Here is a 16237-nt window from a genome sequence, read left to right as displayed (position 1 = left end):
ATCAACACACCATTGGAACCTGGAATGTAAGATCTACGAGCCAGGGCAAATTGGATGTGGTTATTGGTGAGATGTCAAGATTAAAGCTAGACATTTTGGGTGTCAGTGAACTGAAATGGACTGGAATGGGCCACTTCACATCAAATGACCACCAGATCTACTACTGTGGACAAGAGGACCACAGAAGACATGGAGTAGCTTTCATAATTAATCGTAAAGTGGCTAAAGCAGTGCTTGGAAACAATCCAAAAAACGATATAATGATCTCAATTTGAATTCAAGGCAAGCCATCTAACATCACAGTGATCCAAATATACGCCCCAACCACAAATGCTGAAGAAGCTGAAGTAGAGCAGTTCTATGAGGATCTGCAGCACCTACTGGACAACACGCCTAAAAGAGATGTTATTTTCATTACAGGAGACTGGAATGCTAAGGTGGGCAGTCAAATGACACCTGGAATTACAGGTAAGCATGGCCTGGGTGAACAAAACGAAGCAGGACATAGGCTGACAGAATTTTGCCAAGACAACTCACTCTGCATAACAAACACTCTCTTCCAGCAACCTAAGAGACAGCTTTATACATGGACTTCCCCAGATGGACAACACCGAAATCAGATTGACTACATCCTTTGCAGCCAAAGGTGGCGGACATCTATACAGTTGGTAAAAACAAGACCTGGAGCTGACTGTAGTTCAGATCATGAACTTCTTCTTGCACAATTTAGGATCAGACTAAAGAGATTAGGGAAGACCCACAGATCAGCTAGATATGAGCTCACTAATATTCCTAAGGAATATGCAGTGGAGGTGAAGAATAGATTTAAGGGACTGGACTTAGTAGATAGGGTCCCGGAAAAACTCTGGACAGAAGTTGGCAGCATTGTTCAGGAGGCGGCAACAAAATACATCCCAAAGAAAGAGAAAACCAAGAAGGCAAAATGGCTGTCTGCTGAGACACTAGAAGTAGCCCAAGAAAGAAGGAAAGCAAAAGGCAACAGTGATAGGGGGAGATATGCCCAATTAAATGCAAAATTCCAGAGGTTAGCCAGAAGAGATAAGGAATTATTTTTAAACAAGCAATGTGTGGAAGTGGAAGAAGACAATAGAATAGGAAGGACAAGAGACCTCTTCCAGAAAATTAGAAACATAGAAGGTAAATTCCAGGCCAAAATGGGTATGATCAAAAACAAAGATGGCAAGGACCTAACAGAAGAAGAAGAGATCAAGAAAAGGTGGCAAGAATATACGGAAGACCTGTATAGGAAGGATAACAGTATCGGGGATAGCTTTGACAGTGTGGTCAGTGAGCTAGAGCCAGACATCCTGAAGAGTGAGGTTGAATGGGCCTTAAGAAGCATTAATAACAAGGCAGCAGGAGACGATGGCATCCCAGCTGAACTGTTCAAAATCTTGCAAGATGATGCTGTCAAGGTAATGCATGCTATATGCCAGCTAATTTGGAAAACACAAGAATGGCCATCAGACTGGAAAAAATCAACTTATATCCCCATACCAAAAAAGGGAAACACTAAAGAATGTTCAAACTATTGAACAGTGGCACTCATTTCACATGCCAGGAAGGTAATGCTCAAGATCCTGCAAGGGAGACTTCAGCAATTCATGGAGCGAGAATTGCCAGATGCACAAGCTGGGTTTAGAAAAGGCAGAGGAACTAGGGACCAAATTGCCAATATCCACTGGATAATGGAAAAAGCCAGGGAGTTTCAGAAAAACATCTATTTCTGTTTGATTGATTATTCTAAAGCCTTTGACTGTGTGGATCATAACAAATTGTGGCAAGTTCTTAGTGGTATGGGGATACCAAGTCATCTTGTATGCCTCCTGAAGAATCTGTATAACGACCAAGTAGCAACAGTAAGAACAGACCACGGAACAACGGACTGGTTTAAGATTGGGAAAGGAGTATGGCAGGGCTATATACTCTCACCCTACCTATTCAACTTGTATGCAGAACACATCATGCAACATGCTGGGCTTGAGGAATCCAAGGCTGGAGTTAAAATCGCTGGAAGAAGCATTAACAGTCTCAGATATGCAGATGATACCACTTTGATGGCTGAAAGCGAAGAGGAACTGAGGAGCCTTATGATGAAGGTGAAAGAAGAAAGTGCAAAAGCTGGCTTGCAGTTAAACCTCAAAAAAACCAAGATTATGGCAACCAGCTTGATTGATAACTGGCAAATAGAGCGAGAAAATGTAGAAGCAGTGAAAGACTTTGTATTTCTAGGTGCGAAGATTACTGCAGATGCTGACTGCAGTCAGGAAATCAGAAGACGCTTAATCCTTGGGAGAAGAGCAATGACAAATCACAATAAAATAGTCAAGAGCAGAGACATCACACTGACAACAAAGGTCTGCATAGTTAAAGCAATGGTATTCCCATTAGTAACATATCGCTGCGAGAGCTGGACCATAAGGAAGGCTGAACGAAGGAAGATTGATGCTTCTGAACTGTGGTGTTGGAGGAAAATTCTGAGAGTGCCTTGGACTGCAAGAAGATCAAACCAGTCCATCCTCCAGGAAATAAAGCCAGACTGCTCACTTGAGGGAATGATATTAAAGGCAAAACTGAAATACTCTGGCCACATAATGAGAAGACAGGACACCCTGGAGAAGGTGCTGATGCTAGGGAGAGTGGAAGGCAAAAGGAAGAGGGGCCGACCAAGGGCAAGATGGATGGATGATATTCTAGAGGTGATGGACCCATCCCTGGGGGAGCTGGGGGTGTTGACGACCGACAGGAAGCTCTGGCATGGGCTGGTCCATGAAGTCACGAAGAGTCGGAAACGACGGAATGAATAAACAACAAATATTTCTCTGCCTTTGAAAATCTATTTAATAAATTATTTGTTTAGATTATTCAATCATTCTTTGACATTATTTTACAGGACTTTTAAAAATAATATAAAAATAATATTGCCCTAATTGTGCTATGCTTCTCTGACAAAGCACTGCTTGATGGGATTCAGCTAGACTTTGAGTTGTCCAGCTCTATTCAACAGGTATTTGGTAAATTTGGAATAGCATATTCCAAAATATGTAATAAAATTAAATCATGAAATAGTTGAATCTCCAGTAAAGACACCTTTTGAAGCACCACCAAATTTGCCAGGGGTCTAAGCTAAGTTATAAACATCAAAGCAGAACTGCTGAGTGCAAACTATATCTTTTCAAAGAGAGCTAGTGGAGATTTAAAAAGATAGAATCCCAGTTGGGTTCCTGCAATCCAGCAACATAGTGAGACATTTTCTGCAGAACCACAAAAAGATAGGTAGACACCTCTTTGGGGTCTATTTCTGGGCATCAAATATCAAAAAGGACAGTGACAGATTGGAGTGAGTTCAGAAGAGGGTTAACAAGATAGAGGGAGGTTATCCTATAGAAGAGACAACCGAGAAGAGATATGATGGCAGTTTTCAAATAACTGAAAGTTTGTCACTTAGGAGAGGAGGAGGAAGAGTATTACCCCAGAATGCAGAATGTATGGCAGGATAATGTTCCTGTTAGTACAAACTCTGGGCCTGGAACAAGCTGCCACATAAAATGGCAACTTCTCCTTCCCTGGAGAAATCTTAAAACAGAAGCTGGTTAGTTATCTGTTAGAGGTCCTCTGGTCAACCCCACATGGAATAAGGTATTGGATTAGATGACCTTTAAGATCCCTTCCAATTCTCTGAAATGAGTGACTGATAAAACACTAGAATTTGGTCTCATTGAAAGTACACAGATAGGATTCAGATAATTTCTTGAATAGTCTGACTCCTGATTCCAGTGGACAACTGAGCATCAAGTTCCTTTTTTACTTAAACTTTGGCTGGCTTTTAATCTGCAGAATTCGTATGATTGTTGTCACCTGATGCCCTTCCATTTATGCCATGAAAAGTATGTTGAACATTTAAGGGTTAAGATTTATACGATAGAAAGATCAGAAGAAACTGTCAGGGAAAAGAGGAGGTGTGATTACGAGGCATAATAGTAGAGTGAGACCAGTGTACTGATGTTCCCTTGTTGAGAAAGCAGTTATGTTTTAAATACTCCCCAAAATGTTGGCATCTCCATCATATAGTGGTGTTTGTAAATATCTCTCCCATTTTGATTAAAAAAATTAAAAACTAAGTTTTCTGGTCTACAGAAATCTAATTCCAAATGTCAGCTCTGACCTTTGAAGAGGATGTATCTCTTAGCAATTCCAGATTTGATATGGGGGAATTATTGTGGGAATTGGTTGTCAGATGACTTGTTTTTCTTCTTAGACTGCTGATACCTTGATGTAATGTTGTTTTGTCCCATCCCCCCCACCCTGAAATAATGCTGGATGTGGTTTTCTCCTGTTGGTCTCATAAAGAGCTTCCTCCCTCCCAAGTCAAATCGCAGCTGTTCCTTCTGATTCTACTCTGTGGTGTAAATATCCAGCAGGATTGGGTTGTGTATGCTTTTTCAAGATAGTATTTCATGTCCATAAATCCACATAACCTTATAGATGATCTTGATCATAATGTCTATAAGCTATCATCTCCTTATTCTCCCACAAAATAGATTAGTGTATAACCCACTGCTCTTCACTGCTCAAACCTCTACCTCTGTTTATGTCATTCTTCTAGTTCTGCAAATGGAAATGCAGAACTAGGGAGTGAAGCTGTTGCCATTTTCTTAAAACTTCTTTAATAATGATACAAATATTTTCAGCTATCCAGTATCTATGGGCTTCTCTCTATCACTTTTGTTTCTGAAGGATATAATTCAGGAAGGCTCTTGCTTCATATGTATACTAAATCTTATTAATCTCTGAACTGATGTTCACTGAGCTAGTAGTGCAGACAAACTGAAATGTTCAGTCTGCTGATTTGGGGAGGTATGGAATAATCAAAGGGTTTTCAGGCTAATTGTCTTTCACTCACCATCTCTGTCATTGCCAAATATTGAGCACAACATCGGAAACCTAAAAACAATAGTTCTGTGTTCTGGTGTGTCAGTGCAATATTCCTTTCTTTCTTTCAGAATTTTAGTAATAATAGTGCTTCTGATTGCTTATGAGGAAGAAGCAATGGTAGAGTTTGGAGATTAAGGGCAGTTTTCCAAATATTTATATCTTAAGCTACCTATATAATCTTTATTCAATTTATTTCTTGTCCTAGTGAAGGTGGAAGAGACAGAGTTGGGGAGAGGGAGACAGAGAAAGAGAGATAGTAAGACTTCAGTGCTGGCCTTTTCGCTGAATCTGCAGTAGCCTTTTATTTTTGTCTTGCCAGATACCTGAAAGGAGTGATAAAAAGTGCAGCTTCTCCTGTATTACTGGAACTGGCCAATGAGGTAATTTTTAAAAATCTTTTTCTGTAAACGTAAGATTCTTATCTGTAGAGATTTGTAAGAAGTATTCTTGAAATACATGTAGTTTTAGGGCACATCATATACTTAAAATGTTAATATGTTTGTATTAAGAGTAAAAACAGATATATTAATTAATCAGTTAAGGTAATCAGTACTTTACCTTTAGAACATATGTGTATAATTTCCTATTATTCAAATATATATTTATTTTGAGAAGCCTAGAAAAACAAGAGGTTATTTTACATGTATGGTTTACTTTCAGCTACTTGAACATCTGAATCTCTAAGAAACTGAATTTTTATTTGTTTTGTTTTTATAAAGATATCCATAATGTATGATTTTACAATAAAGCAAATTTCCTTTATATTCAATGCTTTTCAAACCTTTTTAATATAGGATTTAACAGGAAAAAATGGGTTTTATATTAATGAAACTGTTCCTCATGGAGATCAGAGTTCAGAGAAGTGCAATGTGACTTTTAACTGTTTATGTTATTGTCATCCATATTTAATAGAAGAAAAGTCCTGCATTTTGATGATGAAATGTTTGTGTCAGTGGAGATGGATAGTAAAAGATAGAAGCTTAGTTTAAGTGCAACATGGCTTCCTGAGATATTAACCAGGTCACCAGTGGGCTCACTGGGCCAAAGCAATATTTGCTTGAACCAACCAGGATAGAAACTGCTTTAACATATTGGAGAAGACTCTCTGCTACTGCAAGCACAGAAAGTTTATAAACTTCCAGTATGGCTTCCCCAAGAGAAGTCCCATCTTTTTAAAGTTCTAATATCTTTATATAGAGTAACAGTATCATATCATTTGATTTGATTTTAATATTCTAATGCAAGTCTTGGAAGATTCTAATAAATGCACTGGATTTAGTTCTTCTAAGTGCTAAAAACTGTAGTAAAGCAAAACCAAAAAAGTAAAAGGAACTGGACAGCAAGCCTTCCACATTACATGAGGAAGTATGATTTTTCTCTAAGCTTCTGTCTGATTTACACTGCTCTGGTCTGCAAATGAGTAATTATCTACTGGATACTGGATGGTTTTAATGGTCTTTAGAGTGTATATGTATTGTAATAATAGGGCTAACAAACGAAATAGATTGTTTTGTACTGGTGCCAAAAGGATGATTCTTGTAGCTTCTGACATCCTATAGCTTATACAATTCTCTATTGTAAACAAAGGAATATTGTTAAAGAATGGATCTTTAGTAAATAGAATGCAATACACAGAGATTATCCTAGATATGCACCTTCTAGGTACAGGCATATATAGTGTGTATAGTCTTGCTTGCATTTCCCCCCTCATTCAATCATCATTCCTTACAGATAATTCTGGTACATAAAGCATGCCCTTATTCAGATACTATGTTTGCACATCTTAGCAATTCATACAGTTAGGGCTTTTTAAATTGTAAATTTAGAAATAAATAAAATCTAGAATGTAAAAAGCTGTTGGAATAACTAATGGCATATGGGCATATGCAGTTATATATGAAAGGTATATTTTTGTAATCAGTTCTAGTGCATTAAGGAAACGTGGGAATAACAAACACGTGATGACTATGTCCACACAATCAAGTTGACATTTTTATGTGGTAGTTAATATTTAAATGACATATTCTTGCATCTGCTGACAAGTGGTATAATAGTAATACTTTATGAGTCAATCAGTGATTACTGTAAAATTGATGAGAAATATATAATTTGCATTACAGTATATAACATGCTAAATAAGAAAAGGGCATTATATTTTTAATGAGATGTTGAAGCTTTTAAAAATATTAACTATGTCCATTATATACTTTAAGAAGTTTTTTTTTAATTAAAACAACTCATGTACATCATTTATTAAAAATAAAATTAGTCATTCTCACCAGACAAATAGTGGGTTTGAAACACTATGAATATTACTTACATGTTACATTCTGACATAAAGCGTGATGGCCCTATTTCAAAGAAAGATGGGTTCATGATTAATATGAAAATTAGGAAGATGCAAGTACCTGAACTAATAAGGTAGTCCTTATTCTGGCTGGACTACCTTCAGTAATTTCACCATTTTTCATGTGTCAGCTCTGATGTGAACTACCAGAAATAAGCAGTTCTTTGTAAAAAGCCTTTCTTTCTATTAGGGGAATTTAAGGGCATCAAAGTACATATATATTTAGAAACAACATGTAAAAATCAAGACAGGTTTTGTTTTCCTAAATATATGAATATGTATGAAAATATGTAAAACAAAAAAATGGAAAAAAATTGAATATTATCTTTTGCAATTATTTTCTTTAAAAGTCTGGCATTCAGAGAAAGCCTGAACAATGAAGCAATAGATATCTTTAAAGAGATGTTCATTTTTTAAATATATTTGAAAAATTCTTGTTTTTCTATATTCATTTTTTTCTCATAACCTGGATTATACTATCCAGATACAAAGTGACTGATCTAGATTTACTACTACCAATATATTTGGACTTTTATCATTGCTATTTTAAAAAATTAAAAAAAATTAAAATCTTCTAAACATCTTCTAAACATTCCCTTAGAATTTTCCAAACAAATAAGCTGTAGACATTCTTCATGCCTTCAACTCCGCACAAAATTTGTAGAAATCACAGTCATTTCAGTGGATTATAATACAATATACAATATAGTAACCTTTAAATTTATAATAGCTGTATTAAAAAAACATGAAGATTTGTCTTTGTTATTTGAGACATTATTTTATTTAAGAATTCTCACTGTGGTAAAACATGTAATCATGTAGTCATGAAAGATGGAGAAGACCAAATTGGGGAAGATAGTATTGTAATAATATTCTAATAGCAGATTCTGCTGCTCAACCTACATAGAAAGGAAAGTACAATCCATCCTTTTCCCCACAATGAGAGAGAGAGAGAGAGAGAGAGAGAGAGAGAGCACGGACCAGCCAAGAAGGAGCACTGAGAAATCTCAGTGACCACAGACTAATTCATTTGATCCTGAAAACATGCAGGGGCAGATGGAACAGAGTATTCCAAAGGAGTCAGCTAAGTGTAACTGTGAATTAATGAAGTCATAGTGCAACCTTTTGTTTCAGGTCTCACTTCTACTGTGTACCTGTTAAATATTTTATTTAATCTTGTCTATGATCATTTCAAACAATATAATAAACACAATAAAATGAACTATTACGTTGAATTTTTTAAACTGAAATACAAGTCCATATATTGCAACATTACAAACCAAGTAAAATCTAAATAAGAACATATATAACATTGTTATATGTTGTGGTCAAAAAGATTTATTAATCAGATTACAGTATAATTCCTATCATGTCAGATAAATGTACCCTTCTGAAAGGGTGACTGAGATAATGGAGGATGCATCCTTGACACCTCTTTATTGATCTAAGTGATGAAATAAAACCACATTTCAATGAAAGTTGGTTACAGTTTATCTTTCTTCTAAGGTGGATTTTGCCCCATCACTTATGGCTCGAATTGTGTTAGAAAGATTTCTGCAAGAACAAGATGGATCAGTACGTAAGTAATTTTATAAATATTTAGGTTTATTAATATATAAATGAATGTGGAAATTGAATAAAAGGCAGCTTTTTAAGTCTCATAAAATGTCTAATTGTTGTGGGAAAAAATTACATAAGGGAATGCTGCCTATGCCGCTTTGAGCTCTTGGAGGAAAGGCAGGGTATAAATAAAATTAATTAAATAAGTAATTAACAACTATAACACAATTTGTTTTCATCCTCAGTGGTTATTGCACGAAATATGCACCAAATATATGTTATCCCTCATATATCAGTTGCTGTCTTCAAAATTATTTTTGTATAGAAAAAAAATAAAAATGCTTTTTAATGTTAATAAGGAATTGGTTCTTTTAAGATCATAACATAGTTTTGAATACCTACTATAGATAATTGTTTCTGTCCCTTTAAAAATAGCACTCAAACATTCTGCTATCATATTTTAAGGCAAAATACTATGGATAGGGTTCTTCTGTTGTTGGGTATTCTGAAATCCTTTCACTGAAAATTAGAGAAATAAGCAGGTGCTTGAAATTCTTCATTAGAAATTAGAGTTCAGAGAACTTAACTGTAGTTGGAGCATGCCATAAATAATTGTGCCAAAATAATTCTTCAAAACAAACTTACACTACTTTAACATTCTGCAACCTCAGAATTTTAAAGTGAATTTAACTGAGCTCAGTATTAGACAGAAAAAAAAATATGAAAAGAATAGAGGTTCAGGAGGAGGTTCAAGGCTAAATTAATTTGCCACTGAAAAAATACATTTTGTTATTTTCTCTGTGTCAACTGCATGATTAAAACCGGCTGTTAAGTGAGCTCTGGGGATGTGCTCGTAAAAGATTTATGAGTAATATTCAATGTGATATTCAAAGTGAGTCATGAATATCAGGGTAATTGCTCTCAGTGCTCGCTCCTTTACTAGGCAGGAGTTTGTCAACTACCCCATAAATATTTGCCTAGTCTCATGTAAAAAAGACAATTTCATCTTCTGCATTTTTATTACATACTGTAATATTTACCTTTGGAACTTAACTATGGGAATAGGTAAAAGGTTTTAGAATATACTTTACACATGTATTTTTTTTTTCATTCTTTGAAGGTAAAAAATAAGCAGACTGAGAAGAATCTATCATCCAATAGATTATAGAAGGGTTTTTTAAAAATTCCTTTCCTCTTTTCTTCTTTTTTTAAAGCTGAGGTTTTTCTATAGGCCTTTTTTATTTTTTTTGGAAGCTGTGCAGTTATTGGTGACTGGTAGGGTTACTTCATGACGGTTTCATTTGAATGAATTAAGTACTTCCTCTAAAAATTCAATATCATTTCAATAGATGTAGCCTTTAAAGTAACCTGCAGTGATGCTTCATGAGCAAATCACATGATGTCAGAATGGTATGGTTTCGATTTAATCAAGAGAGAGATTAAAGTGGATGTGTGTTATTTTCAACTTCGCCGCAGCACCTCCATTTGTCAAAGTCAACCTTCTGATTGCTTTGGACCTAATGCTATCCAGGTCTTGTCAAAATAGTAGTCTGCACGATCTGAGGCAGGTAGATTCTCCGCAGAACAATATCAAACCCTATAAAGCAGAATTCATTGGCTTGTGAATTATAAAGCTAATAGATGGATCATAAATTCTGTAGCTATTTATTTTTATAATACTGGCACAGCTTCAGCACATTGTATTTAATTTCCATCATTCTGTAATATTATATAGACAAACAACTGAATATAAGTTTTTAAATGAATTGTGGCTGAGAATCTTAAGCTCCAGCATTAGCAATGAAAGCCTTCCGCTTGTGTACTAACCATATTTAGAATACAACTGTATTTAGAAGAATATATTTTCAAGCGTATATTTTTTAGATAAAAGAGACAAATATGCACAAAGTACGATGGTTTCAATTGCACTGCAACTGTGTATATTCAAACATGTTATTACTTGAAAGCTTTTATATTGTACCAGTGTTTGGGTTATTGAAGGTGTTATTATTTCCTTTTGGATTTTTAATAACAAATTTATGTTATGCATTTGCTTGTACAATTGCCATGCTTAGAGAGGATGTGATCACAATTTAAACTAACATTAATTCCCAGCAGGCAATTTTTTTAGTTTGAATGTGAGCTTAAAAATCTTGGTTATGGTCAAAGTAACTGCAATATAGTAATGTTTTCCAAGAGAATGCTTCTTTCGAGAGTGGGAGGAAGCTTTTATTCGGAGAATTGCCAGATCAGAGGGCTCCATGGAGTTGGCATAAAGTGATCTTAGAAAGGAGCTGAAAGGTAGGGTAGCTTTTATTCTGACATTCTCTCCCACTTTCACAGCAATGACCTGGCTGGCCTTTGGCAATGAAATTCAATGCACATGGCTCCGCAGTCAAATCATCAAATTTCCCTGTGTGTATATTAGAGTTTTGTAATGTGTTTCCATTATGAAGCAATGCAGGGATAATTGTCTTTGGTAGCAATTAGCTAACAGGTTTGTTCAGTACTATTGGCAGAGGCATCCATCATCCCCTCCCTGACCACACTTTTTGTCTAGCTCTGACTATGGAGATCAATAGAATTCTATATAGGGGAAATCACCCCAGCTCTAATGAGCTGCAAGTCTCGGTCAGTCTTGGTTTGTGTTTTTAATTTTTACCTTAAAACTAGATGAGGGGGAATCTTCCCATAGGGACAGGTGTGCATTGTATATGTACTATTACTTTCACTAGATCAATGTATAGCTTTAAATTGTTCTATACAAAACAGTATGGGAATTGACACTGAGGGACAGACAGAAACAGTTTATTGCTCTGGTAGCACCGTTTAACAATAAGCAGTTTTGAAAGTGATTATTGAACTTAATTTCACTTTTAAGCTGAATGATTTATATATAAAGGATTGCATATTTAGGCAAAGTGATATCTCCTTCAGTTACACAACTGGAAAGAGAGAAAAAGAACCAGGTTTTATTTGAATTTTTCATGGTTCCTTACAGTTGCAATCCTGTCCACACTCACCTGAGAGAAAAACCTTTGAACATTGTGATAGTTGCTTTGTCATAAATCAAATCAAATTTATTACTGTGATCAGAGATCAGCATAACAATGCAATAAAAAAATTAATAAAACGATCAGCATACCAATAAAATAAAATAAATAAAACCCAAGAAGATAAAATTAATAAAGTAAAATTAATGGTATGAGTCCAGACTGATAAATTTGTCACATTTGTACTGGTTATTGCAGCTTTTTCATCCCAGCCACATAAAATTTGGCTACTAGTGTGTGTGGTAGCATGGTTGGTGTCTGAAAGAAGCAGATACTTCTGTCCTTCTTGGGAGATGTTGTGGCAAGCGAGTATATAATTCTTGCGCAGATCCCTGTAAAAATTGGAATAAACAGTACACATTGAACAGTTTCTATTTCCCCAGAGTCACAGTCACACGGGCAGGTGGGTTCTGTTAGTGGGGTTTTGGTGGAACTGCCCTGCACATTTTCCCCAGCTCTAAAAAGCCCTTTCCGTAACCTTGGGAAGGTTAATATCTAGCTTGTAGATTCTCCTGTATCTTTCATTATCAAGACTCTGCTGTTCTGGGAAAGGGTGCTGATTTCAGTTTAGTATTCATTATCATTCAAACTTTGAAAAACTGTCTTTTACCCTGGTAAAACCTGGATGATAGAAGGAAATCCATGGTGAGCCCACAGCATCTGAATCTCTGATTCAGTGCTAATGTCCATGGTGAGGAGAGGTCATGCTTCAAAATCAGTGGAACCAGGCCCTTAGGAAGAATGTTATCTTTAACCAATATGTTATGATTAATCACCATGCCCTTACTTCTATTTTGGGCATTCCATCTTGGACTTACCGTAAGTACTGCACTTTGGATACACCTGTATGGATCTTGGGAAATTTATTTGTATGGACTCGTTTCATATAAAGTCCTATCTATGTTCCCTATAAAATTTGGGCAAGAGTTTTTGCCTTGAACCATTTTAGGGCTGCTGGTATTAATTTCCTTCCTTTGGTGTAAGCTTTGTCATATAACTGTATTGTAATACAAATATTTACATTCTAAAAATGTATTATGGCAGAAAACTATGGGCACTAACTTCCTAAGATCAAGAGCTCTGAAATCTGGTATATTTCATTGTTCAACATGCTATAAGAAACTGCCTAGGGGTCCAAAAATCTGAGTTCATCATTAAAAGTTATACTCACTGTATTTTGTTAATGAATGAAATGAATGCTTTCTAACAATGATTCAAAATCATTGACAAAACCCCATCTGTAAGAGAATTCCATCTGGCGGGGTCCAGGAAGCGGGCCTTCTCCGCAGTAGCTCCCACCCTGTGGAACATGCTGCCCCCGGAGGTGAGATTGGCCCCATCGCTCCTGGCCTTTCAGAGGAGTCTGAAGACCTGGCTCTGCCGCCTTGCTTGGGGTGGAAAAGGGAATAGATCTACATGGGGATGGTTGCTATAGACCACTCCTCCCACACTTGGACTGTTTTAGATTCTTTCGCCACCTGGATTCTTTATTTTTACCTTTATTTATATTATTTATTATTGTATTTTTATACTGTGTATTTTATGGTTGTTGTTTTTAATCGATTGCTGTAAACCGCCCAGTGTCCCCCGATAGGAGGAGATGGGCGGGGACAAATTAGAGAAATAAATAAATAAAATAAAATAAATTATAAATTTATTACAATATAAATATACAGCCCAAGATTTATTGGGCTAACAGCCAAAATATGGAAATTCAGTAATAACAATAATCAGCAAAAGTTGAAACTCAAGAATGTTCTTTAAAAAGGAAAAGAACAGATTTCCTTGATGGAGAAATGTTTTTACTAATAGATTTGTAGAGTAATATTTCAGCATAAATTACTCAAGTGGAATTCAGTTTAAAAATACAACATGAGAAAGCCTCAAATCAGTCCTTATTTTGGGATTGTTTTAATGATGAACAGATATGATAGAAATGATATATAGGAAAGTAAAGGTAAAGGTTTCCCTTGACGTAAAGTCCAGTCGAATCCGACTCTAGGGGACGGTGCTCATCTCCGTTTCTAAGCCTTGGAGCCGGCGTTGTCATAGACACTTCCGGGTCATGTGGCCAGCATGACGACTTGGAACGCCGTTACCTTCCCGCCGAAGCGGTACCTATTGATCTACTCACATTTGCATGTTTTCGAACTGCTAGGTGAGCAGGAGCTGGGATTAACAACGGGAGCTCACCCCGCCACGCGGTTTCGAACCGCCGACCTTCTGATCGACAGCTCAGCGGTTTAACTCGCAGCGCCACCGCGTCCCTGATATAAAGGAATAAAGTACAAAATTATAAAAAACAAGACAAAATACAGAAGAAAATATCACCAGTATAAAATGTTAATTAAAAGCATAGCTCACTAAAATTGTTCAGGGCATACTTGAATAAATATTGTCAACTGTTTCTGAAGACCAGAAAAGGGAAGATCATGCATACTTCCCAGGAGAGTAATGATATTTTTAATGTTTATTTTATTTTATGAATATTTCATCACCATACATAAGTTTCCATTATAAAAAAATACATAACAAAACAACAACAGCAAAAGAGCAGAATAAAAACAGTCATATAAAATATCAAGTTAAAACACCAAGAAAATTAAAAAGGTGTTTGCCCAACACCTAAAATACATTCCTGTGCTGTCAGAACACATCTTCCTGACAAATTAATATCATAGTGGGGTGAGGAGGCCCTTTCCTAAAATGCTACTTTCGTAGATGTCAGGGTCTCCAAAGATGATCTAGTCTGTGTCTTAAGATGAAGTGGGAGTAATTGCTAAAGAAATGCCCAAGTGTATAACCTTAAATAAAAATCTGAGAATTATTTAAGTAGCAATGGAGTATATTTACAATAATCAATTTATATGATATAGGGCCTCTTTCTTGAACAAACTGCTTTTTAAACAGTCTTCAAAAATAGCCCTGTGAACAGTACACTGCAGTAATTTCACTAAAATGTTACCAGAGGCACGAGATTGGTCAGGTTCTCTCTGTCTAGGAGAACCACAGTTATTCCCCCTATCTGTCCTGACTACCAGGAAACACACTGAGACAATGACTTGGTCTCTAATATTTATTACTAGTACTTAACAAGAATCCTAACAAACTGAGGAAGCGTGGGAAAAACCCAGCCATATAAACCCCAAAGGTTAAGGCGGTCCCGATCTGTGTCTCTTTGAATGGCTGAACAGTTCCTCAGTGCTACGCATGCGCTTGACAGTCTGGGTGGGAGCCCCCTACTCGCCATCCTTACTCATGACATCATCTGAACTGATAACTTGGGCTTCAAGAACAAAGAATTTAGTCCCTCTTTGTTTCCAACCCCAATTGAAGGTCCTGTTTATGACCTATAAATCCGTATGTGGTTTGGGTCCAGGTTACCTTCAGAACCATCTTCTCTAAGAGAATCTTAGTAATGCTCCAGGGCAGGAGGATAGGATCCAAGAAGCAGGCTTTCTTTATGCCTGCCCCAGCTCTGTGGAATAGTTTGCCTCTATTTAGTTGGGTCCCATCCAAAAGAAAAGTGGCAAAACCTTTGTCACTGCACCTTTGGGAATTAAATGTTTCACTAGCTGTTTTCAGTGAAGTTGAATTAATTTTATTATTAATTGTTCATTTTAATTTTTGCTCTTTACTTATGGTTCTTTTTGCTGTCTTTGGGAATTTTAATGTAAGCTGCCTGGAGTTTGGTAAAATAGTTAGACTGTAACTGAGTCATAAATAAATAAATAAATTTTCTTTGCAGAGCATACAACCATATCCATACAGTTTAAATATCTGTTCTCTAATTAATGAGCCTCTCATTATAAGAGGTAATAGTACCTCCTATTTATCAGGATTGGGTTTCAGTTTATTGGTCTTCATCCCATTCATTACTAATTCCAGGTATTAATTTGGCTGCTCACCAAAGCCCCAGTTCTGGACTAGATAGACTAAGAGCTGCAAGATAAACTTAGTGATTTCACGCAGATTTTTGGAAATGTAGTGGACCGTTTCCTATATAACCAATGAAGATTACTTGTCATTTAAAAATATTATTTCTTCATTAAGTTACTATGAATTAACTGATGATCAATTTTAAACATAAGTAAATAGTCAGATCAGAAATCAAAATATCAGCTTCAACTATTAAGACACAATTCAAAAATTAAAATTCAATAACCAATAATAATGGAGCCATTATTACTGGATAAGCAGACAGCTCTTTTTTCTTGAAGATAAATGATGAGTTACAATTAGAGATGAAAATTATTTTAGTGATGATTGAAACAGAGCAGAAGTTGAGAAATGATATATGATCACTGAAGTACAAGAGAAA

At 36.0% G+C, this 16237-nt stretch overlaps 1 protein-coding gene across 4 annotated transcripts in view; it reads left to right on the top strand.

Annotated features, from left to right (window-relative positions):
* CDIN1 (CDAN1 interacting nuclease 1) overlaps positions 1-16237 on the top strand; it is a 180934-nt gene that overhangs the window by 39533 nt on the left and 125164 nt on the right. For all 4 annotated transcript variants that reach the window (XM_063289994.1, XM_063289997.1, XM_063289995.1 and 1 more), the window contains exons 4-5: positions 5276-5336; positions 8810-8882. In XM_063289994.1, the coding sequence (XP_063146064.1) occupies positions 5276-5336; positions 8810-8882 (134 nt within the window). The remainder of the gene's footprint in view (positions 1-5275; positions 5337-8809; positions 8883-16237) is intronic.

This window comes from Candoia aspera, chromosome 1 (assembly GCF_035149785.1).
Source record: "Candoia aspera isolate rCanAsp1 chromosome 1, rCanAsp1.hap2, whole genome shotgun sequence".
Lineage (NCBI taxonomy): Eukaryota > Metazoa > Chordata > Lepidosauria > Squamata > Boidae > Candoia > Candoia aspera.
The sequence above is the reverse complement of the archived record's forward strand: the minus strand, read 5'-3'. Positions and strand labels throughout refer to the sequence as shown.